The 24,864-nt window shown below is 35.0% G+C and overlaps 1 protein-coding gene and 1 long non-coding RNA gene across 3 annotated transcripts in view; one reads left to right on the plus strand and one right to left on the minus strand.

Moving 5' to 3' along the window:
* TCF12 (transcription factor 12) overlaps positions 1 to 24,864 on the plus strand; it is a 374,877-nt gene that overhangs the window by 109,940 nt on the left and 240,073 nt on the right. The window contains exon 3 of one of the 2 annotated variants that reach the window (XM_049613680.1): positions 9,084 to 9,203. The exons of the other annotated variant lie outside the window; for it this stretch is intronic. Within the exon in view, the coding sequence (XP_049469637.1) occupies positions 9,084 to 9,203 (120 nt within the window). The remainder of the gene's footprint in view (positions 1 to 9,083; positions 9,204 to 24,864) is intronic. 2 annotated transcript variants of the gene reach the window in all.
* LOC125910032 (uncharacterized) overlaps positions 14,472 to 24,864 on the minus strand; it is a 32,955-nt gene continuing 22,562 nt past the window's right edge. The window contains exon 2 of the long non-coding RNA XR_007453828.1: positions 14,472 to 15,189. This is a non-coding gene — a long non-coding RNA (uncharacterized LOC125910032). The remainder of the gene's footprint in view (positions 15,190 to 24,864) is intronic.

Below are 24,864 nucleotides of genomic sequence, written 5' to 3' on the forward strand. Positions count from 1 at the left end.
GTTACCTTGTTTTATGGGAAATGACCCCCAACAACATTCCAAGTTTTTACCTTAAGTAGATTATTCAGATAAAACTAGCTTGTGTTATAAAGATTCTGTTTAGATATGGGGCTTGGTTCATTGCTGACCTCATGTATTTATTGAGCACCTGGTTTGTGCCACTTACTTCTCTAGGCAATTTATACCTAATATTTCGTTTAACCCTCATGAGAATCTTTAAAGTTTTCATATATTTATTTTGAGAGACAGAGAGGGAGAGTGAGAATCCCAAGCAGGCTTTATTAGCACAGAGCCTGACATGCGGCTTCATCCCACAAAGCATGAGATCATGACCTGAGCCAAAATCAGGAGTCAGATGCTTAATTGACTGAGCCACCTGGTTGCCCCAACCCTCAGGGGAATCTTAAAAGAGGGATAGTGGTATCTCCATTTTAAACATGAAGATATTGAAGACATTGAAGCTCTCTTTACCAGTTTTCCCACTAGAAAATACATGGACTGATGATGATGGCTCTATTGGTCATTTCTGTCTGATCAGTTATACTCTAGCATGCATTCATGCTTGTGCTCTAATCATATGAGTTGTGTCCTTACCAACAGTCAGTCGTATTTGTTTCCAGACCTGTTAATAATTATTTATTTAAAATTAAACTGATGAATTCCTAACAAAGGTTGTTTTATTATGAAAGCTGAGTTGGATGATACGGAGTCAAAACATTTGCTATTGAGATGGATATAATGAGACACTGTTAATAAATTGGAGGAAAAACACAAATGTGGAATTTTCTGAATTTATTTCTTTGCCAATGCATTAGTTTTTGCTTTACTTTAAATTAACAAGCTGAACACTGTGGAGAATGCATTATGAGTGTGATTTATGCAAGAAAGGCAATGCAGAACACTAATCAGAGGACCCATACTCAAAAAAAACGGTCCTGATCCTGAGTTTGGAACCAAATGAAAATTAAGATGTAAGAAAGTTGCATATGAAGATTAAAATGTCAGCTTTATTAATGATACAATGATTAGAGTTAATGGATTTAGAGCTGCTGTTGCCCATTGTCAACACTACATAGAAAATACCCAGAATTTCTGCCTTATACCATCCCAAGGCTTGATTGGAAGAATAGTGCCAATCAGTAGTGTTTGTCAGCTTTTTTTTTTTTTTTTATGATACTAGCTACACATATTCAAGAAATATGCACACTAGTCAGAAAGCTCATTATTCTTCTTTGGGTTAAGACAGGTAAGGGATGGGAGGGAGTTCTTCCAGATAGAGGTCTGAAGGTAGATAAAGGTGATTCCTACATCAAAATACTGAGTAAGTTTTATGTTTAAAAATATTTAAGGTAATGCTTGGCTCATTCATTGTATCTTCACCTTCATCTACCTTTTGAAATTATGATCATGTGTTATGTAGGTAAGAAGGAACAGAACCTGTATCAAGCTTAGCTTAGTCTTGCCTAATCTATGAGCCTTTGCACTTTTCACCAAATCACACTTGCTGAGGTTTCTTTTGATACCCTCCTGCTTCTTTTTAAGCTCTCTCTTTATCAATGTACCAGTTCTCTGAATTTCCCCTTGGTACTTTGACTATAGAGACTGTTTTGTTTCATTCAGCAGAATAATCCTCAAAAGGAAAAGCTTGTATCAAACCGTTGAATACTAAGGGTAGAGAAAGAGAAAATTGTCACGTAAGAGCTTTAAATATGTGAAATAACATCTGGTCTCCAGATCCAGACAAATTATATTGAAAGAATTTGTGGATATCTCCTCATAAAGTGTTTTTGTTTATAAAAGTGTTATATATGCACATTGTTTTATTTTTTAAAAGTTTTTATTGTAAAAAATATGTGTGTCAGCAGTGTGAAGGAGCAAGAAATAAGTAAATGAAGCATCTTTTTTTCATGAACATGAAGGGTAAAGGAAACCTTAAACCTCATTGATAGAAATGTTGGCTATGAATCATAGATGCTAATGGTTCCACTGTCATCTTAGATGGGATGATAAATTCATTTTCATACTTTATGAGGGTCATTCATCAGTTATAGTGTTGGGAAGTACATGTTTAGGATTTGAGCTGAAAATTGTGACATAGGAGTGATAGTCAATAAATGGGAAGGAAAGACTAAAAGCAAATGGGACTAATAATGTCTATAAGTTTTTCAGCACTGTCATATAAAAAAGGGTACAGACTTCTGTGGTGTTCCTCTAGAACAGTGGGAGGAAAACTTTTGTATAGAGCCAGATAAATATTTTGGGTTTTGTGTGCAGCAGTTTAACTCTGCCACTGAAACATAAAGGCAGCCATAGATAGACAATATGTGGGAAACAAGTGGGCATGGCTGTATTCCAAAAAACTTTATTTATAAAAACAGACAATGGGCTGGATTTATCCACAGGCCAACTCCTGCTCCAAAAAGGTACAGTTTTATCAGAATTTTCAAAGAGAATTTTACAAGAGATTTCAGCAGTGAGACTGACTGCCTGAGAGGTCTGAGCACACTCTCACTGACTTACTCTAACCATCAGCCCAGCATGCTGTTGGTAGGACTCTTGCACTAAACAGAAGGGAAGACCACATGACTCCCGAGGCTTCTGTTAATTTTTCCCCACCACTCTTTCGCATTGTAACTGATAAAGATTCTTTGATTTAGTTGTTTGAATATTTACACCTTAATGGGCAAAGATTCAACCCAGAAAATAGGTCTGTTTTAAACTTTGCTTTATATGAGTTTGCTTAATTTTAGTTTATTGAATTTAATTCAGTACAGAATTCTATTTTATGTATGTATTTTATTGCATGTAATAATGCAATATGTATTTTATGTATTCATTTATATACTTCATTGAATTATATATTTAAAATGTATATTTTGTTGTATGTATATATAGTATATACTATATATACATATATAGTATATATACATGTGTGTTCATTTATACACAGTAAAATGCATATTTTTAAATTTTTAATTAAGTATAATTGACAGCTTAAAGTGTACAGCATAGTGATTTGACAATTATATATACATTACAAAATGCTCACCATGATAAATGTAGTTACCATCTGTCACCCTGCAAAATTATCACATTATCAACTGTATTCCATATGCTGTACTTTTCATCCCTGTGACTGACTTACTTTATAACTGGAAGCTTGCACCATTTATGTATGTATGTTATTGTCCAGTATAGTTAACATACAGTGTTATATTAGTTTCAGGTGTACCATATAGAGATTCGTTAATTCTGTACATTACTCAGTGCTCATCGTGATAAGTGTAAGAAGTTTGTACCTATTAATCCCCTTCACCTATTTCACCTATCCCACCACCCTTTTGCCCTCTGGCAACCACCAGTTTTCTATATTTATTTGCCTGCTTCTGTTTTTTGTTGTTCGTTGTATTTTTGTTTTTAGATTCCATGTGTAAGTAAAATTATATGATACTTGTTTTTCTCTGCCTGACTTATTTCACTTAGCTTGATATCCTTTATGTCCATCCATGTTGTTGTGAATGGCAAGATTTTATTTTTTAGGGCTGAGTAGTACTCCACTATGTATATATACCATATCTTCTTAGTCCATCCTGTCCATTGATGGAGACCTACATTGTTTCTGTATCTTCGCTTGTAAATAATGCTCCAACAAGGGGGGGGGGGCAGCGCCTGGGTGACTCAGTCGTTTAGGCATCCAACTTCAGCTCAAGTCATAATCTTGTGGTTTGTGGGTTTGAGCCCCGTGTCCAGCTCTATGCTGACAGCTCAGAGCCTGGAGCCTGTTTCAGGGATTCTGTGTCTCCCTCTCTCTCTGCCCCTACGCTGCTCACGCTTTCTCTCTCTCTCTTTTCTCTCTCTCTCAAAAATAAATAAACGTTAAAAATTTTTTTAAAAATAATGCTCCAATAAGCTTAGGGGTGCATATATCTTTTCTAATTAGTGTTTTTGTTTTCTTTGGGTAAATATCCAGAAGTGGAGTTACTGGATTGTATGGTATTTCTATTTTTAGTTTTTTGAGGAACCTTTGTACTGTTTTCCAGAGTGTTTGCTCCAATTTACATTCCCACCAACTGTGCACAAGGTTCCCTTTTCTCTCCACATCCTTGCTAATATTCATTATTTCTTGTCTTTTTTATTCTAGCATTCTGACAGGTGTGAGGTGATATCTCATTGTGGTTTTGATTTGCATTTCCCTGATGATTAGTGATGTTGAGCATCTTTTCATATGTCTGTGGGCCATCTGTCTTCTTTGGAAAAATGTCTATTTAGGTCCTATGCCCATTTTTAATCAGATCATATATATATTTGGTATTGAGTTGTATAAGTTTTTATATATTTTGCATATTAACCCCTTATTGGCTGTATCATTTGCAAATATTTTCTCCCATTCAGTAGCTTGTTTTCATTTTGTTGTTTTTTCCTTCACTGTGTAAAAGCTTTTTATAGCACAATGTAGTCCCAATTGTTTATTTTTCCTTTTTTTCCTCCTTGTCTGGGGAGAGCTATCCAGAAAAATGTTGCCAAGACTGATGTCCAAGAGTTTTACTGCCTGTGTGTGTGTCTACGTGCATGTGTGTGTTAGCAGCTTTATGGTTTTAGGTCTTGCATTTAGGTCTTTAATTACTTTTGAGTTTATTTTTGTATATGTTCTAAGAAAGTTGTCCTGTTTCATTCTTTTGCATGGAGCTGTCCAGTTTTCCCAACATGATTTATTGAAGAGACTGTCTTTTCCCCCATTGTATAATCTTACCTCCTTTGTTGTAGATTAATTGACCATATAAGTGTGGGTTTATTTCTAGGCAGTCTGTTCTGTTCTATTGATCTGTATGTCTGTTTTTGTGCTAGTATCGAACTGTTTTGATTATTACAGCTTTTGTAGTATAGTTTGAAATCTGGATTTTAGATACCTTCAGCTTTAGTCCTTTTTTTAAAGTTTGCTTTGGCTATTTGGGGTCTTTTGTGGTTTCATACAAATTTTAGGAATTTTTTGTTTTAGTTTTGTGAAAAATGATGTTGGTATTTTGATAAGAATTGCATTAAATCTGTAGATTGCTTTGGAGCTTTAACAGTATTAAATCTTCCAGTCCATGATCATGGTATATCTTGCCATTTATTTGTGCAGTCTTCAGTTTCTTTCATTAATATCTTATAGTTTTCAAAGTATAGTCTTTAACTCCTTTGTTTAATTTATTCCTAGTTATTATTTTTTTGATGCAACTGTAAATGGTATTGTTTTCTTAATTTTTCTTTCTGCTGTTCTGATGTTAGCATATAGAAAAACAACTGATTTCTTTATATTGATTTTGTATCCTGTAATTTTACTGAATCCATTTATTTGTAAATACATACACTTATTAAAGTATGTAATTTAGCATTTTTGAGATTTATTTTGACAGATGTGTAGAACATGTCCATCATTCTAGAAAGCTGTCTTATTATAGTCCTTTGTACTCAGTTTCATTAAGACCTATTCCTTGGAACAATTCATTTGATATCTGTCACTGTGAATTAGTTTATATTAGTGATATTAGTTTATCACTGTGAATAGTTATATTATATGTTACTGTAGATTAGTTTTAGGCTCTTCTAGAAATAACTTTATAATAATGGAATCATATAAAATAAACTCTTATATCTGGCTTCTTTGACTTAAAATGATGTTTTTGAGATTCATTCATGTTGTTGCATGCTTCAGAAATTGGTTATGTTGCTTGGTAATAGCTTTACATATACCAGTGTTTATTGATCCATTAATCTGTTGGTAGATATTTGGATTGTTTACAGTGTTTTTGGCTATTATGAATAAGGCTGTTATGGAATTACTATATAGCTTTTTATATACTTTAAAAAATTTTTTTAAATGTTTATTTTTGAGAGAGACAGACACAGAATGTGAGTGGGTTAGGGGCAGAGAAAGAGGGAGACACAGAATCCGAAACAGGCTCCAGGCTCTGAGCTGTCAGCACAGAGCCATATGTGGGGCTTGAACTCAAGAGCTGTGAGATCATGACCCGAGCCAAAGTCAGACGCTCAACCTACTGAGCCACCCAGGCGCCCAGCTTTTTATATACTTTTTTTTTAAAAAAGTTTTTACTTTTCAGTAATCTCTGTACCCAATGTAGGGCTCAAGCACACAACCCCAAGGCCAAGAGTTGCATGCTCCATTGACTGAGCCACCCAGGTGCCCCTGGACATTGGTTTTTGTTATTCCTGAATAAATACTCATTATACCTGAATAAATACCCAGTTATACCTGAATAAATACCCAGAGTTTCTGGGTCATGTTGTAAGTGTATGGTTCATATTCTATGAAACTGGAGAACTGCTTTTCAAAGTGGTTGTGTTTTTTTACCCTCTACAAGCAATGCATGATTGTTCTAATTGTTCTAGTTGCATCTTCTAACACTTGCTTTAAGTTTAGCCATTCATATGAGTATGTGGTAGTATCTCATCTTAGCTTGTGTTTCCCTGATGATTGATGATGTTAACCGTCTTTTCATGTGCTTATTGTCCATTCCTGTATCTTCTTTGCCAATTTTTAAATTGTCAGCTTTTAGTTGAGTAAAGGGCTTCTCATAATTTTGGGTATAAGATGTTTTCTCTTATTTTCTGTCTTTTCATTTTCTTAACAGTCTTCTGAAGGGCAATTAGGCCATAATCTTGATGAAATTATATTTATTAAATTTTTTGTGTGATTAAAGCTTTCTGTGTTCTGTCTAAAAAAAAAATCTTTGTTTATTCCAAAATTACGAGGATTTTCCCCCTGTTTTCTTCAGAAGTTTTACAGTTTCAGATTTCATGTTTAGGTCTCTGAGCCTTTTCAAATTTTTGTGTAAAATGTATGATAGGGGTTAAAGTTCTTTTTTTTTTTTCTTCCATAAATACTCAGTTGTTTTAACACCAGTGTTTGAAACTGTCCTTTCATTTAGTGTCTTAGCTGAAAATCATTTGACCACATATGTATGGTTCCATTTCTGGACTCTGTTCTCTTTCATTGATCAGTATATCTCATTGATACCTACCACATAGTGTCTTGATTATTGTTGGTTTAGAGTAAATCATAAGATCAGACAGATACTATAAGTGAGTCCAACTTTGTTTCTCTGTTTAAAAATTATTTAGCCTATTCTGAGCCTTTGTATTTCCATATACATTTATTTCACATAAGCTTGCTAGAATTTGATTTGAATTTTATTGATTCTTTTTTATTATTTTTTTGCTACTCTTACAATCCTGTTGTTTGAAAAAATACATATTTTTGTAACAGTCTATATGAGTTCTTCAGTAGGGTTGGTTTTAAATTTTATTTTATTTATTTATTTATTTTTTTTTTTCAACGTTTTTTATTTATTTTTGGGACAGAGAGAGACAGAGCATGAACGGGGTAGGGGCAGAGAGAGAGGGAGACACAGAATCGGAAACAGGCTCCAGGCTCCGAGCCATCAGCCCAGAGCCTGACGCGGGGCTCGAACTCACGGACCGCGAGATCGTGACCTGGCTGAAGCCGGACGCTTAACTGACTGCGCCACCCAGGCGCCCCTTAAATTTTATTTTAAAAATTAATGTATAATAAAATTGACTTCTTTTGGGTGTGTATGCGTGTGTACTTCTATTGATTTAACACATGTGTAGATTCATGTGAGTCCTATCACAATCAAGATTCAAAATAATTAGTACCCCCCCAAAACTAGCTCATGCTATTTTCCCCCTTTTCTTACCTCTTTTTAAATTTTTTTTTAACATTTATTTATCATTGAGAGACAGAGCATGACCATGGGAGGGGCAGAGAGAGGGGGAGACACAGAATCTGAAGCAGGCTCCAGGCTCTGAGTTGTCAGCACAGAGCCCAACATGGGACTCAAACTCACAAACCGCAAGATCATGACCTGAGCCGAAGTTGGACTCTTAACCAACTGAGCCACCCAGACCCCTCTCCCTTTTCTTACATATAAATCCCTGGGAAACACTAATCTGTTCTTTATTACTGTAGCTTTATCTTTTTGAGAGCTTTATATAAATATAATAATGCAGTATGTAGGGACCTCTGGGTGGCTCAGTTGAGCATCCAGCTCTTGATTTCAGCTCAGGTCATGCATGATCTTGTGGTTTGTGAGTTCGAGCCCTGTGTCAGGCTCTGTGCTGGTAGTGTGGAGCCTTTTTGGAATTCTCTTGTTCTCCCTCTCTCTCTGCCCTTTCCCCACTTATACACGGTCTCTCTCTCTCTCTCTTTCAAAGTAAATAAACTTAAAAAAATGCAGTGTGTAACATTTTGAGACTGACTTCTTATACTGAATATATTAACTTTGAGATACAACTATGTTGTTGAATGTGGTAGTTTGTGCCCTTTTATTGATGAGTAGTATTACATTAGGTGGATGTGCCACAGTTTTTTTTGTTTGTTTTTTGTTTTGTTTTGTTTTGCTTTTTACCCCTGTTAAAGGAATAGTTGTGTTGTTTACCGTTTTGGGAGAGTGTGATTAGAATGGCAATGAACGTTTGTGAACATAAGTTTTCATTTCTATAGGCTAAATACTCAGGAGTAGGACTTAAGGGTCGTATGGTAATTGTTTGTAGTTTGACTTATTATTAATAAATGTTTATTATTTTGGAAGTAATTCTGTTTATTAGAGCAAATTTCAAAAGTGTAGGCAGGAAGAAAAATGGGAAAGATACTGTCTCTCTGCTGAAACCCAAATACTGTAAACATTTCAGTATGTTTCCTTTTGAGCTTCCTCCTCCCCTTCTACTTTCCCCTCTACTTCCCAACCTCCTCCTCATCTTTCCCTCCGTTCCTCCTCCTCCTTCTTATTCTCTCCTTCTCTTCTTCTTCTTTTTCGTCTTCCTTCTCTATTTTTGCCTAGGAGTAGTCACATTGAAAATCTAGCTTAATATCTAATTGCATTATTTACATGTAACACTCACTCAACATTAATTTTATAATTAGAATACAGCATAGTATCTAGAATGTACATAATAACCATAGTAATGCATATATGTATAAGTGTTACGGTGGTAGGCTTTTAGGCAATTGGACTGGCGAGTATTAGATATTTTGGATTAATCAACCTTTCTTTACTCATCAGATCCTGCCATTTGGGCAACTAGGGACTCCAACCAATTGCCTGATCTTGGACATACTGTGGTTGATGCGAGCCGCTTGCCATGTCACTTAAGGCAGCTACTTATTTGCCAATGTTTAATATGTGAGTGATTATTTCTGCAGTAGACTTTTCATCTAAATAAAGTAATACTATTATTTGTATTCATGAAGCAAACAACATGGAAATGTTTTTATGAAGTTTGGAAACCCCATGCTGCTAGTTCCATAGTTTTGTACTTCTTACCTTTACTTTTTTAAGTGCTTTGGGCTACTCCTGTTATCAGAATGTTGACTCGTGTCAGGTGATTGCTAAGGCCCTGATGTGGCCTTGTGGAACTCACATAAACACTTCCTTCTTTGCATTTGGCTGATGTGCTAGTCAGTGATCACCTTTGTAGCCAAGAGCTCTGCTAAAAAGATTGTTTAGCTTGAAGTTTGGGAAATTAAATCAATATTCTGGGTCTTTCTGACCTCACTTCTCACCATAGTTGGATATTAGAAATTATCTTTAAGCTGAGAGACCTATAACTCAGAATTTAGAAAGTAGGAAATGTAGGGTATTTTTTACTTCTTTAAAAATGGCTAGTATCCTCTGGTTCTGGATAATATGGAATAAATACACACTACTCTTTCTTTACAACTTAATATAATTGTAAAACCTGGATAGAATGCATGGTAAATAGCAGCAAGCAGATTGGGGAAAAAAAACAACAGTTTTCAAAATACCACCAAACCTTCAGGATTCCCTGACCTAATGTCATCGCAGACAGAGACCTGGAACTAAGCATTGTGATACAGACAGAATGAGATCCATAAGCCCTCTAGTTTTGGTTTGAGGAATGAGAAAGCATGAAAAGTTCACCCACTTTTTTTTTTCTTTCCTTTGTCTACATTTTGTCACAACTCCCTTTGAAGAGTCATATGTTAATGACATCAATTTGCAGTAGGTATCTGCAGGAGTCAAAAGGCTGAGGGAAGGGAATCTTACTGTTTGCTGGAACTGTAGATCCAAGAGGTTAGAGGCAAACTCCATTGCTTTTTTTTAGTTTGTCCTCCCATGTTTCGCATCAGACAGGCATGGGAATAGATGTAGACTGTTCCTGGCTGGAAGGCCAAAAAGGGTCGTATTCAGGAAATTGGAAAGTGCCAAGTAGAAAAGAAAAGAACTTGGGAAGGAGACTCATGAAGTTGTGTACAAAAACCTGAGCTCCCTATCAGTTGGTACAAATGCAAAGATGTGATCCTACTCAGCATTTCAAACACAGAAAATTGAGATATAGGATAAAACTCCACCCAGGTTGCATATTGACCACTGGGTGGCGCACTCACAGGAAAAATCCACATAGAAAGGCTTTGAAAACTGGACTGATGCTGGAATCACAACCTATAGAAAGCATATTGGAACTTGCAGCTTGAACCTAATCAGGTCAACTGCCTATGAAAATGAAAACTTAAGTGTACTCTATAGGATTTAAGAAGATTCTGAGTTTCATAACATATTATTCAGAATATCAAGGATATAATTCAAAATTAACATGAAAACCACAAATATCTCAAATCACATTGGAAGAGGCATTATAATATAGATATAAACTTAAAACCATGTGTTATAAAAACACATGAATAAGCCAGATACCCCTGCAATAAGTGTTAAACTAAAAGTATCAGCAAAGAAATAAAAAGTTTAAAGAGGAGCCAAATAAAAATTTAACTGAAAAATACAAAAGTCATAGTAAAAAAAGTCACTGGATGGATGGATCAATACAATAGCGGAATAGAGATTAAAGAGGGAGGAATCACTGAACTTTATAGGTCAATAGAAATTTTCCAATGTGAACAATAAAGAGAAAAATGATAGAAAAAAAGTTGTCAGAAAACCGTGGGCCAGTGACATAAGGGCATACATTTGTGTCATTGGAGTACCAGAAGGAGAGGAGAAACAGTGCAATACAGAAAGAAAACATGTTTGGCTGAAAAAAAATACTGGCTGAAAACTATAATTATGTTGAAATTCATAGAACTGTACACCAAAAGGGAGGGAAATTCAGTTTTACTGTATGAGAATTTAATAAATAAAATAAAATTTGAAAGCAAGTCATATTATATTGTGGTGGTAATGTGGAATGTTTATTCAGCAGCGGTAAATCCTGGACTCCTTTGCCCTTGGGTATTACTGGTTCCATGGGGAATGTTTTAATCTTTTCCCTCTTTTCCCACCTTATCACTGAAGTGAGTAATTTGGTGTGAACACTGGTGGCAAGATGTTTAGTTTCTTTTTCTTCTTTTTAGAGCCACTCTTGGTGTGTAATAGTTTGTCTTTATTTTATTTTCTAAAGTGTAAAAGTTTCCTACTTAACTGCAAGGAACTGAAAGGACATGAACAACCGGAAGAAAGAAAGAAGGTTATTTTTTTTTTTAACTTAAGAGTATTTTATGGAATGTTAGTAAAAATTGGCAGCATTGCTTATTTAATCCTAAAAATGTGCCATTAATTAAATACGTGTACTTTCACAGCTCTGCAGACATTTGTCAGGGATTGTACAGGTTCAAAAGTAAACACTAGAATATCTATTAGGAAAGAGAAGAACTAGAAGTGGTTCAGAAATGGATCCCATGAATTGACACTTAATCTGTAAATGCTATTTGCTGTCTAAAAGAATGCTTGACTAAAGCTGTTCGTCCTGAAGTTATTTAGTGATATGGTGATAGTGAAATTCAGGTATAAGTAATACATAATTTAAGTTTATTAGTGAGCTGTCTTGCATTATTGATCACCATGTTAGTTTGGTAGTTCCTGTTTGGATTTGCATACAGTTAGTAGTTCTTTAAGCAAATAGCTGCTCTTTTCTTGGGAAAACTTGGGTTACCTAAGTAATGCAAATTGAAATCGATAAAATTTTCAGGTTTTCTTGAGTTTCCAAGACTATTTTTTGCTGTTGGTTAGTGTGTGAATAGAAGAATCTTTACTTTTCTGCTCTTCCTGTTAATTGATGGCTGGTTATCAGATGATTAGTGGACTTAACTATAAGGTACTGAAGCTCAAGATAATTAAGTTGAGGGGCCCCTTGGGTGGCTCAGGTGGTTAAGCATCCAACTTTGGTTCAGGTCATGATCTTGTGGTTCACGAATTCAAGCCCCGCGTCGGGCTCTGTACTGTCAGCTCAGAGCCTGGAGCCTGCTTCGGATTCTGTGTCCCCCTCTCTCTCTGCCCCCACACCTGCTTGTGCAGATGATTAAGTTGATTGACTGCATATCCTTATTCATTGCCTTTTTTTCTTTTTGTTCTTTTATATGTTTTGTCACTATAGTTGACCATTTCTGGGTGAGCAAGAAGAGGTTTTGGAGCTCAGCTCAAACTTTCCACTTGTGAAAGGGATTGTAATGTTTGAGAGGCAACAGTGAAATAGATAAAGTGTGGTTTTAAGATCATTTATGGATCTTATATGTTCATCTTTGTTTATGGATATGAATTATGCCGACGTAGAGAAAATTTTTTAATAAGAATATGTGTATATCTCTACATATACACACATATATGGATTTATAAGGGGATGTAAGTGGTTCATAAAGGATTTTCTCATGTAGGTATATTTTTCACTTCATACAACAGTACAGTGATTTTAGTAGTGCTAATATCACTATTTTATATATAAGGGACGAAGACTTAGAGTTTTAAATGACTTTCCCCAAACCATACTGATAATAAACAGTAAAATTGTGACTTGAATACAGAACTAGGATGTTGACTGCCAGCTCAACGTTATTTTCATTTCATAATACTGCCTTTAAAAAGCAGTGAGAATCTAAGTTACTATTTGAAAAAGGCTGTTGCCATTTTAAATTCCTTTTGCTGTGATTTCTGCTATTTTTAGGGACATAGTACCCTAGGTATTGTGTGGGTACCATAGGAGAAACCATATTTATACATAAAATATTTCCCTCAACATGTAAGTTTCCAGACCTCTGCACATGTGTTAGGGCATGATAATAATACTAATTAACATTTCCTGAGAGCTTTCTATGTGTACTTAACATGAATGATTTTATTTTGTTCTTATAGCCTCCCTCATGAGATAGGTACAGTTATTTTCCTTACTTACCAAATGAAGAAACAGAATCTTTGTTATCTAAGTAATTTATGTAAGGTAATGTATGTACAGTAATGAATTAGAGATTGATTTCAAACTGTTAAAATGAGGGGTGCCTGGGTGGCTCAGTCGGTTAAGCGTCCGACTTCGACTCAGGTCACGATCTCGTGGTCCGTGAGTTCGAGCCCCGCGTCGGGCTCTGGGCTGATGGCTCAGAGCCTGAAGCCTGCTTCCGATTCTGTGTCTCCCTCTCTCTCTGCCCCTCCCCCGTTCATGCCCTGTCTCTCTCTGTCTCAAAAATAAATAAACGTTAAAAAAAATTCAAACTGTTAAAATGATGGAGTGTTTCCTGAAAGAGTAGTTTTACTCAAATAATAATATGAAAAGTGTTTGCATTCAAGTCATATTACATACCAAAGTGCTTTGGATGGACTCTGAAAGGTATCTTAGATACCCTATCTTAGATAGGGGTTAAAATTTTCTTAATTTTCTAATTTGTTTATATTCGGGGGGGGGGGGCACTGAAGATCCTGGCCTGACAGGATTAGAAAACTCCTAATTGGAATCTCATGGCATATTATTAAAGTGGGTCAAGATCAGAGTGTGAGAATACTTGACTGACAAATTGAGTAGTTTGGGGCTCTGAGGGACTCTTCAGTTATTTTGAAGCAGTGTTTGTGAGGTCTTCACTAAGTATGGCATGGAATGGATTAAATAGACCAGTGTTGAGGGTGATGAAGGCATTTTTATGTAGATAAAGACCTGGGTTAGGGAAATAATAGGAATGGAATAAAAGAGTTGGAAAGGAGCTCTTGTAAATGGCAGGCTGACTGTATTTTGTAATTTGACATTTACCTAGTCCTTGCATTTACCTGGGAGTAGAATTGTTGGGTTATGGTAATTCCATCTGTAATATTTTGAGGAACTGTCAGAGTATTTTCCAAAGTGCCTGACACCATTTTACAGTATCACTGACCCAAGTATGAAGGTTCCAATTTCTCCAAATCCTGGCCAACAATTGTGATTATCTGCCTGTTTGATTATAGCCATTTTAGTGGCTGTGATTTGCATTTCTCTAATAGCTAATAATGATTTTGAACATCTTTTCATGGGCTTATTGGCTATCTGTGTTGTCTTCTTTGGAGAACTATCTTTTTAGATCATTTGCCCATTTAATAATTTTTTATTGAGTTATCATAGTTTTTTGTATATTCTAGATACAAGTCCCTTATCAGAGATAGGATTCTGTTGTCTTTTCAATTTTTTATTTTTATGATGTCCAGTTTACCTACTTTTTCTTTTATTGCTTGTGTTCCTTCTTGGTGTCACATGTCAGAAAGACTTTTAAATGGTGCAGAGGAAAGAAAGCAGGAAGCCCTATATCACTTTCAGTCTGTGGAAGAATGTTTTTAGGCTTTACTTATAGTAAGTCATAGGATTTGGGCAGCTGCAAATAACTTGACTGTTGGGATTATGTGGTTTAATTAAGAGGAGAGGTCAGTTAATTAAGGGAAGAAGTCAATTGTTTCTCCATGGACAAAGAAGTAAAACTTTACAGCATGATCATTTTCTTAAATTGATGGCTGTGAGGTGATAAAATGTAAAGTAATAAAAACAAAATAGTTTAGAAAATGACTTCCTCTGTAGATTTTAAGGAATAGTACAGGCTACCTGACTGTAAGGTGGGTGGGAGGGCAGTGGAAGGGTGAAAGAATCCAGTGTGGGAATGAATTAAAGGAGAGACAGATAAAGAGGCAGTCCACATTGTCATTGTCTTATGATCATGTTGGGTCTTGGTAGCAATTCTGACTGCTTTGGAAGATTGTTTAATATTTTAGGTACATGTGTTCTCTATTTCTTTGTTTTTCTGATGCTGCAAGAAGTACCCTTGCTTTTAATGGACAAATTAACTGAAAGATTGAATCCATTTTCCCCCTCATTCTTATGAATATGTAGTTGATCTCTTCCTTGCGCTGTCTCTTCTCACACATGTGAGTATGCCTGTAATTTAAATAGACATGGCAGAAAGTCAGTATTCCTTATTTAGAAAGGACTTTATAGTGTTAAACACATGTTATTGAACCAAATCATATGGTATATCACTGTCAACAGTGTAATAAGATACAAGCCATGTTTATAAATTTATAAGTTATCTCTACACCCAATGTGGGGCTCAAACTCATGACCATGAAATCAACAGTCACATGCTCTAGCAACTGAACCAGCCACACACCCCTGTAATAAGCCATGTTTAAAACACATTGGTAGATTTTTAGGGGAAAGGAATGTCTATTACAAAATGGTATAGTCTTTAAAATGAATTAATATTACATTATGCATTCAAGCAAAACCAAAATTAATGAAAAATTTACATTTTAATTTTATTGGGAAGGGGTTAATAGCTATTAACTCACAATGTCTGATTAGGAAACTAGTGTGGGGAAAGCTGTTAATAACAGAAAAGTGTCTTGAGTACTATTTTGCTTTACTCACAGTTTGAGTTTGGGGGATCTACTGTTTCAGCTCTCTAGAGCTATATCACCTACATAAAAATCTACTTTCATGTCTGCCTTCTTGCCAAAGCATGTCCGTCCCTTAATTAGGAAAGGATAATTAAAATATAACTTGTATGGAAATAAAAAAGACACACCATGGAGTTTATCTAAAATATTTTCATTCTTTTAAAGAAGTAATTTTGTTACCTTTCATTGGAAACTGCTACTTTAGGAGCAAGGGAAAGGAAGATTAGGAAGATTCATAGTTTTCTTTAGCTAGTCGTTCAGTATATTGAAGACCAGGAGGTAAAACCTAGAATTGTATTAAAGTACAGTGGCTCCTTGGATACATGCAAGTGTGCGTATGTCTTGTATTCTACAGTAGATTGAGAGTTAGGACACTGAGTAAGTGATTTAGCCTTTCTGGCGTGGTGTGTGTGTGTGTGTGTGTGTGTGTGTGTGTGTGTTTTCCAATGTGTAAACAAAGAAAGAGGAAAATGTACTCCATATTCTATGATTTCTGTGGTGAAGTACCTTGCCTAGCTCTTAATTGTTAAATGATTGCCTACCCTCACCCTCCTATGCTCCTGACACACGTATAACCAGCTTCAGTGTTTAGGCCAGACTACTTGGTATGATTTTATGTTTGTTCTGGATCTTTAATTCACAAAAATTTATCTAAAATTTTTTAGTCCTTTTTATTTTAATTAAGATGTCTCAAAGTACATTGTAGACTGTCTTCTAGTATGTTAGGGTTGAGTGGACCTATTCATGTTCACCTCTCTGGGTAATTGATGATTTCATGGAGAGTTCACTAATGACTAATACCATGTAAACAGACTTTGAGGTTTTTTTTTCTTACATATTTGCCCATATTGAAACTCATGTGTTACTTTACCTCATTTAGGAGGCTCTATGAAATATTCAAGCAGTCACCTTAGCATTTTGTTAGCCAGAGTTACTGCACTGTTTTTTGTACACCTAGCCATTAAAGTTGGTTTCCCTGTCCAGATTATGCATCTTTTCTGATCAGTGCAGAATCCATTTATACTTCTCCATCTATTTCAGCAAATGTTTTTACTCTCCTTGGTTTTGTTGTCTGTCAGCCCTTTAAGCAGGACAAGAAATATCCTTTATACAATCATAACTTAGGCTTTTGTTTTTACTGTTGCTTTGAACAGTCCATATCATAGAATATTTTTAAAGTCTTCAAAAAGAAAAATATTGCAGCATTATTTACAGTACTCAAACAGTGGAAGCATCCCAAGGGGCCATTGACAGATAAATGGATAAAGATGTAGTGTGTGTGTGTGTGTGTGTGTGTGCGCGCGTGCATGCATACATGCATTTGTATACATACATATATACACACACAATGGAATATTACTCAGCCATGAAAAAGAATGAATTCTTGCTATTTGAAACAATATGCTTGGAGCTAGAGAGTATAATGCTAAGTGAAGTCAGTCAGAGAAAGACAAATACTATATGATCTCACTCATATGTGGAATTTAAGAAACAAACCGAATGAACAAAGGAAAATTGTGTGCAAGAGAGAGAGCGAGAAACCAAGAAATAGACTCTTAACCACAGAGAATAAACTGGTAGTTACCAAAAAGGAGGTGGGTGGAGGGAAGGGGGAAATAGGGAATGGGGATTAAAGAGTACACTTATCATGCTGGGGGAAAGAAAAGAATAAAGAATAAATAAATTAAGCCCACGAGTTACTTTTGACATTATATTTACCCCTCAGGAGGAAATCTAAGAGAGATTGGTCTTGTGTCTTTCTCTTTCCTGTCCTTCCCCATCCCCACCTCAATAAACTTTGTTCCCTGGCTGTCTGTGGATTATGCTTGATTATTGAATCAGTGGACTTTCTTTGTTCCAGATCAGCTTTATAAGAATCATGAACCAATTAATCTGTACAGTTTCAGGCTTTCTTTTGCACCTTCTTAAGGACAAGTAGAGTTATTAATCTGCCTTCCTTCTGACACAGTAGTTACTGATCACTAAGTAGTCACAGTTCTTTGAGATTGTGAAGTCATGGTTAGTTGTCATTCAGACTTAGTTATTTCTTTGTATCAATTATCTTTATTACTTTTTGATCTAGTATCTTTAACTTCTGCTTTAAAAATTGTATCTTTCTTGATCAACTTCTCCAATAAATATGGAAACATGAAATGCATGAGTATCTCTTCTCACTTTATTCCCTGAATGAAACTTTTATTATTAAAATACTTTTTTAAAAGTTCCTTGCACTATGATTCCCAGGCTCCTTTCAGGAGCCTTATTTTCTTATAAGATGCACTCTTTTCTCCATGAAAATGTGATTGTATCAGTTCTTATTTATTATCTGTCCTTCATAGAATAAATTTTTAGTGCAAGTAAGTAGCAAAAAATTCTGAACCATTAATTTCTTGTTCACTCTACATTCCTGATTTTGTTTATAACACAGACTGTATATTTGATTGTAGAGCCTATTTTGACATAATGCATGATAGCTTTTCATATTTTAAATTAATGATATTTAGTAACAAATTGATTCTTCCCCCATTTGTCTTTACCAGTGGATTCAGTATTCAAAGAGAGCTCTTTGGCAAGTGCATAACCTGACTGAAATGTCAGGGAACAGATGGAAAGGAGTTCCATAGGAACTGAGTTTGACTTTCTGAAAAATAGCTTTACTGGCTTTTCTCCCCTCCAGAAGTGATATGAATAAGAGCTCAACCTTCAAATGAAAGAACAGCTGTTTTTAGGTTTGTATTCAGTGGGGGATAAAAGCCCTTTCATATAAAGTCTTAGCCCAATGATTGATTTATTTTTGAAGGGCTGTGAGTTCTTAGAACATCGAGAATATCTCACAATCAGATGTAAGTACAAGAACATAGTTCATAGCTGGGAAAAGTCTTTTGAATTTTCCTAATGAAATTCCTGCCTTGATTAGGATGAAAAATTGCATTTAGGATAATTAACTTACTCATAATATGAATATGAAGGAAACTAAGTATATTCATGATAATATAAATGTGTATTATAAAAGTTATTATAGTCAAGTTCTCTGCTTATGTGTAGGTAGGATATCCATACAAATTTTCAAGTTTCACCATAAAGTACTGAAGATCAAATTCACAGTGTTTTGTAAGTGGTATTTAAATTATTGATCCACTGCATGATCCATTTAGGTGAATCTATCCTGAGTCTTTCAAGTATTAACTGTAACAAATTAAGCTATCATTTTCACAGTTACATGATGAATTTGAGGCAGGAGACTCTACCTGACATAAAGTACTTTTGTATTAGACAGAGCTAAAAATACATTGGAAGAAAACAAAGGTGAAGAGAAAGATGGGCTTTTTGGCAGCCAAACAAATTTAGCTCTGACTGTTGGGGTCATCTCTGATTACTTAACTTTTAATACATTAAAATTGTATGTGATCTTCATGATGAATCTTCTGTGTGTACCATTGAACCAAATAGTTCTTTCTCTTATTTGCTTTTACATCTTTAGGTGGGGAAATCAGGTGCTGTGTTTCTGTGTGTGTGTGTTTCTGTGTGTGTGTGTGTGTGTGTGTGTGTGTGTGTGTGTGTGTGTGTGTTTTCTTTTTGGGTTCACATAAGCATAATTTGCAAGACTTCTGCCATGGTAGGAATTAATTGTGGTGATGGAAACTGAAATGTTGTTTCATGCTAATTTTATAATGTGTATATACTGCAGAAGTTAGACAAAGGAACTAAGTTAAACAAAGATCTAGAGGTACTGCCAAACCTAAAAACAACAATGGCACAAAGAAGAGAACAGAATGCAGGGTCCAAAGCCAACAAAATCCAAATGTAAATTTGCTAGTTGACAGGCATCACATGTAAATGGGCTTATTTTGGCAACTGTTGGAGTTAAATACAAAAGACATCACTTATACATAAGCAAAAGTAATTGAGGGTGTTTTTGGGGGTAATTTTTAAAGAAAATGGTCTTTCGAAATTTATAGTAGCCATTTAGTTTGTATGAAGAATGCTGCCTTTCACTTTTGTTAAAATCCATTTATTGTTTTACTTAATCCCATTACTAGCGTACTGTCTTTCTTCATATTCATTAAAGTTATTTTGGGTGACACAAGAAGAAGACATGGCTATTACATCAAAAGTTTACTGAATACATTTTGTTGTAAGTCTTGGATTGGGGCCCATAGGATCTGCTATGTTTGCAGTGTATTTTATATTGTAACTTTAATTGCCATTTTCCAACCCTTGCCTGTGTGGCATTTACTTGATGTAATTACAAAAATGCCTTTTACCTTATTTTATGGCAAGGGATAAAATTAAAAAAAATGAATCCCTAGCTGGTTACAAGTCTGACTCAGTTGTAGCTCATCAGGTGGCCGTGGAGAAAGGGAAACACAAGTAGGAAGATCTCTTCAAAGATAAAATTAAGGAATGAAAACAGATCATTCTTACAGAAATAAAAAGATCTAAGAAATGGTTATCACTTTTCTTTATGTTCAGAAAACAGTGATTTCGCCCCCCATAGGATGGGGTTATTTACATATGAATATTTTTCCTTACAAGTTATTAGGTGTTCTTTTTTCTTTTAATTGTGGTAAAAAAAAAACAAACCCATAGTTAACATTAGATATACTCTCTTAGCAAACTTTCAAGTGTACTGTACAGTACTGTTAACTGTATGCTCGTTGTTGCATAGCAGATCTCTAGAACTTTTTCATCACGCATGACTGAAACTCTGTACCCATTAAACAACACCCCATTCCTTCCCCTGGCCGTTGGCAACCATCATTCTACTTCCTGTATTTGTGAATTTGGTTACTTTATATCTCATATAAATGGATTCATGCAGTATTTGTCTTTTCTGTGAGTCACTTATTTCACTTAGCATAAGGTTCATCTATGTTGTAACCTAAGAAAAGACCTTTGTTTTTTAAGGCTGAATAATATTCCATTGGATGAATATACTGCATTTTCTTTATCTGTTCATCCACTGATGGATATTTGTTATCTCTTAGCTATTGTGAATAATGCTGAAGTGAACATGAGAGTAAGTGCAAATATCTCTTCAAAATCCTGTCTCTAGTTCTTTCGGATAAATAACTTGAAGTGGTATTGCTAGATCATATGGTAGTTCTATTTTTAATTTTTTTGAGGAACCTCCATACTGTTTTCCACAGTGGCTGCACCATTTTACATTCCCACCTACAGTGTACAAGGTTCCAGTTTCTCCAGATCCTCACCTATACTTTTTTTGTTTATTGTTTTTTGTTTGTTTCCTGTAATGGCCATCCTAACAGTTGTGAGGTGATACCTAATTGTGGTTTTGATTTGCATTCCTTTGATGATTAATGATGTTAAGAATTTCATATCTGTATCCTTCTCTCTCTGCCCCTCCTCTGCTTGTGTTCTCTCTGTCACAAAAAATAAATAAACATATTTGGCTATCTGTATGTGTTCTTTGGAGAAATTTGGTGTTCTTAATTCATTTAAGAGAATATTTAAGAGGTATCTGGGTGGCTCAGCCAGTTAAGCATCTGACTTTAGGTCAGGTCATGATTCCATGGTTCCTGAGTTCCTGATTCCATGGTTCCATCAGGCACTGTGCTGACAGTAGAGAGCCTGCCTCGGATCCTCTGTCTCCCTCTCTGTCCCTTCCCCCTTCTCTGCTTCTCCCCTTCTCTCCACCCCCCCCCTTGTGCACAGTCTCTCTCAAAAATGATAAACAAAATATTTTTTTAAATTTAAATTTAAAATTTTTAAAAAGAGGAATATTTAAGTCACTGAAATGTCAGTGAAGTAAAAGATACTGAATTTCTTGAAGTTTTTTTGTAATTGTATTTGAGTTATATGTAATTGAGAGAGAATATTTAAATGTATGTTAAACTGGAAGTAGTTCTGTATTTATTTGCTCAGCGATTGCTTTTAGTTTAGCTTACATTTTTTCAAAAAAAAAAACCCTTATTTTTAAATTCTATAAAATTATTTTAAAATTTTCAAATAATATAAACTCCTTTTAGAAAAGTTGAAAAATGATAAAAAGGAAAACAATAAGAATCCAACTTTTCACATGAAGCTATTAAACACTTTTTGTATTTCTTCCAGTTTTTCCCCCTGAGGCATTACAGTTACCATGATGAATATGCAGTTTGTAGCTTGATTTTTTTACTTTAAACTATGATGGAAAGAAAATTTTTATTAAAAGAAGCTTAACTGATAAAAGGAAAATAAAGTAGAATGATTTTGTATATTCAAATTGGATACTTTCAAATTGGAAACAAAGAAAAAGCTTTTAAATAAAATGAGAAAAGTGAAAAAGCAGAGATGATAGGTATTGAAATCCTTAAACTAAGAGGAGTAAGTGGGAAATAGTAATTGAATTATTGCATGTATATCATCTTGGAAATATAAGTCAGAACACATTATAATAAGTCTGTGCTATAATGAGCCATATGACTACTGGGTTTTAAATTTGTTAAGAATTTACCTGCGGATTTTTTTTTAAGTGTGGTTTAACACTTCTTACACTGTAATTTAGTTACAGTTGACCCTTGAACAACACAGGTTTCAGTTGTTTGAGTCCACTTATATGTGGATCTCTTTCAGTCAATATAGTACAATACTTAATCTCACGATTTTCTCAATAAAATATTCTTTTCTCTAGCTTACTTTATTATAAGAATAAAATATAATACATATAAAAATGTGTTAATCGACTGTGTTATCAGCAAGTCTACCTCTGTTAACAGTAAAGCTGTTAAGTTCTTAGGGAATCAAAAGTTATACACGGATTTTTGACCATGTAGGTAGTTGGTGCCCCTATTCCCTCCCACCCTCTCCATGCCATTCAAGGGTCAACTATATTTTTATTCCAATGAACTTCTTGTTCATTAGAGAAACTCTTCCAGGGCATATATTCTTGTTGAATGAATCATCATGCTCAGATAGAGTTCCAGCTTTGTGACTGATTCACCTTACTAATATTTCTTCTTTTCTAACTATTCTAATATTTTTATCAGTCTTGCTTTTATACATTTTTTTCTGGCCAGAATTAAATGCCTCTAACTTTACTGTGTTAGAATTAAAGCTTTCATTCTGACTTTAATTCACATGTGATTTTCAGGTTAGTTTCTTTTACAGAACTATTTTTAAGGCCACATCTTCTGCTTGGAAATAATGCAGTATTTTTAAAGGTTCATAGATTTATTATGTTTTCAATACAAATACATGTCTTGAGGCCTGTGGATATAAAATGTAAAGAAGTATGTAAGGGGGTTAACTTCATCTGTTTATTGACTTTAACTTGATCATTTGTGGTGCTGATGCCTATTACACATACGATATAAAATGCCAAGTGAAAGAAACATGATGAGGAAGTGAATGACCAAGTATGATTCCTCACTCAGAGTAGTTACTTGGTAAATGCTTCTTGAATAGAAATTGGGAAATTGGGAAACAGATATAATTAATGACATAATGATAATATTTGCTGTCATGTGTTACCTTAATCTTTTTAAACAACCCACTGAAACTTTGCAGGGAAAGGGTTTTGTGAGGATAGTTAATTGTAAACTTAGGAACTACTACATGCAAGATTTCCAGGCATTTTTGTATGCTGTCTCATTTAAGTAGGCAGAGCCAGTGTTACTGGATTTTCACAAATGAGAAAACTCAAGCAAAGAAAAAGATGTTCCGTTCAAGTCATACATCTTGAACTATGCTTGGCCTACTACCTCAAATCGTATTTTTCACCCCCATAGTATGAAGATACTATTTCCTTTTTATTTTCTAGGTTTGTATTCTCATAAAAGTGGGGAAACCAACATTGATTTGGCATGAACTTAAATGTTTTTGCAGTCTGATTATCTTTACAGTATAACCCAGATGTACTTTATGGTTAGATTTTTAAAGATGACATGATTTACTGTAAGTAATTAGTCATTCCTACTGAGGATTTCTAAACACAGAAAATAATTGCTTCAGCAGGTTATCAGTATTCCAGTCAGAGAGGAAGAAGCAGTACCACAAATGGGAAATCCAACTTAGATTCAGTCACTTCATTAAGCATCAGATACCTGCCTTCCCCAATTTTACTCAATGGCAAGATTGTTAGATGAGTTGTCTGACAATGAGAATGAAAAGGCCTTTTCTGAAGTTTCAAACAGCTTACATTTATTGGGCATTTACTATGTGACAGATACTGCACTAAGTGCCTTGCAAGTATCATCTCATTTCATTTTCACTTAGGCTGTAAGTTATGTACTGTTATCAACCTCCATTTTTTTGAGGAAGAGCGTCTTTTTTTTAATGTTTATTTATTTTTTGTGACAGAGAGAACACAAGCAGAGGGGGGCAGAGAAAGAAGGAGACAGAGAATCCCAAGCAGGTTTCGCAATGTTGGTGCAGAGCCTGATGCAGGGCTCAAACCCACAAACTCTGAGATCATGACCTGAGCCAAAATCAAGAGTCAGATGCTTAACCCACTGAGCCACCCAGCTGCCCCTTGGAAGAAACAGTCTTAACAGAGTCGTCATATGCCTAGTAAATGGAAAAGTCAGGGATTGTACTTGGATCCAGCTAGACTGTAAAGCAAATTTTCCTGGTATGGCTTTGATAGTTACAGTTTATGTATTGTGTCTGCTTTGTTGAGTTGAAAAGACAGACTGATGAGAGAAATTGAGGGGAAGTCAGCTAGATCCACTCCTAAACTTCTGGAATAAATACATTAAATGTTATAATATGTCAGATTTTCTTCACATTCTCAATAAATATCTTTCCCTTAAATGTACAGTTCACTGAGCTTGATAAACGTATACACACCCATCAATCCAAGGGAGATATTGAGAGGCTTTTCTGGGACAGCAGGAGAATTGAAAGCCAACCTGATCAAAGAGGAATGATGTTTTGAAAAAAGTCAGAGGAAGAAACTAGACCACGGGTTCATATATTAAAAAGAGGTGGGAGGAATACCAAACAACGAAGATATTTGATATTGTGTATGGATATAGAATTGGGTAAATCAATACAGTTCAAGTCTTTCCACTTTGAGACTGACAAGGGGGGGATAGATAACACCACTTAGAATTGAGTGTGTTCGTTTGATGAGTTGATAGAAAACACAGATTTGTTTTTAATTACTGTGAAATCAAAGTATAGTGATTTTTTTCATTCCTCTTCTCTGCTA

This window comes from Panthera uncia (genome assembly GCF_023721935.1).
Source record: "Panthera uncia isolate 11264 chromosome B3 unlocalized genomic scaffold, Puncia_PCG_1.0 HiC_scaffold_1, whole genome shotgun sequence".
NCBI classification, from domain to species: Eukaryota; Metazoa; Chordata; class Mammalia; order Carnivora; family Felidae; genus Panthera; species Panthera uncia.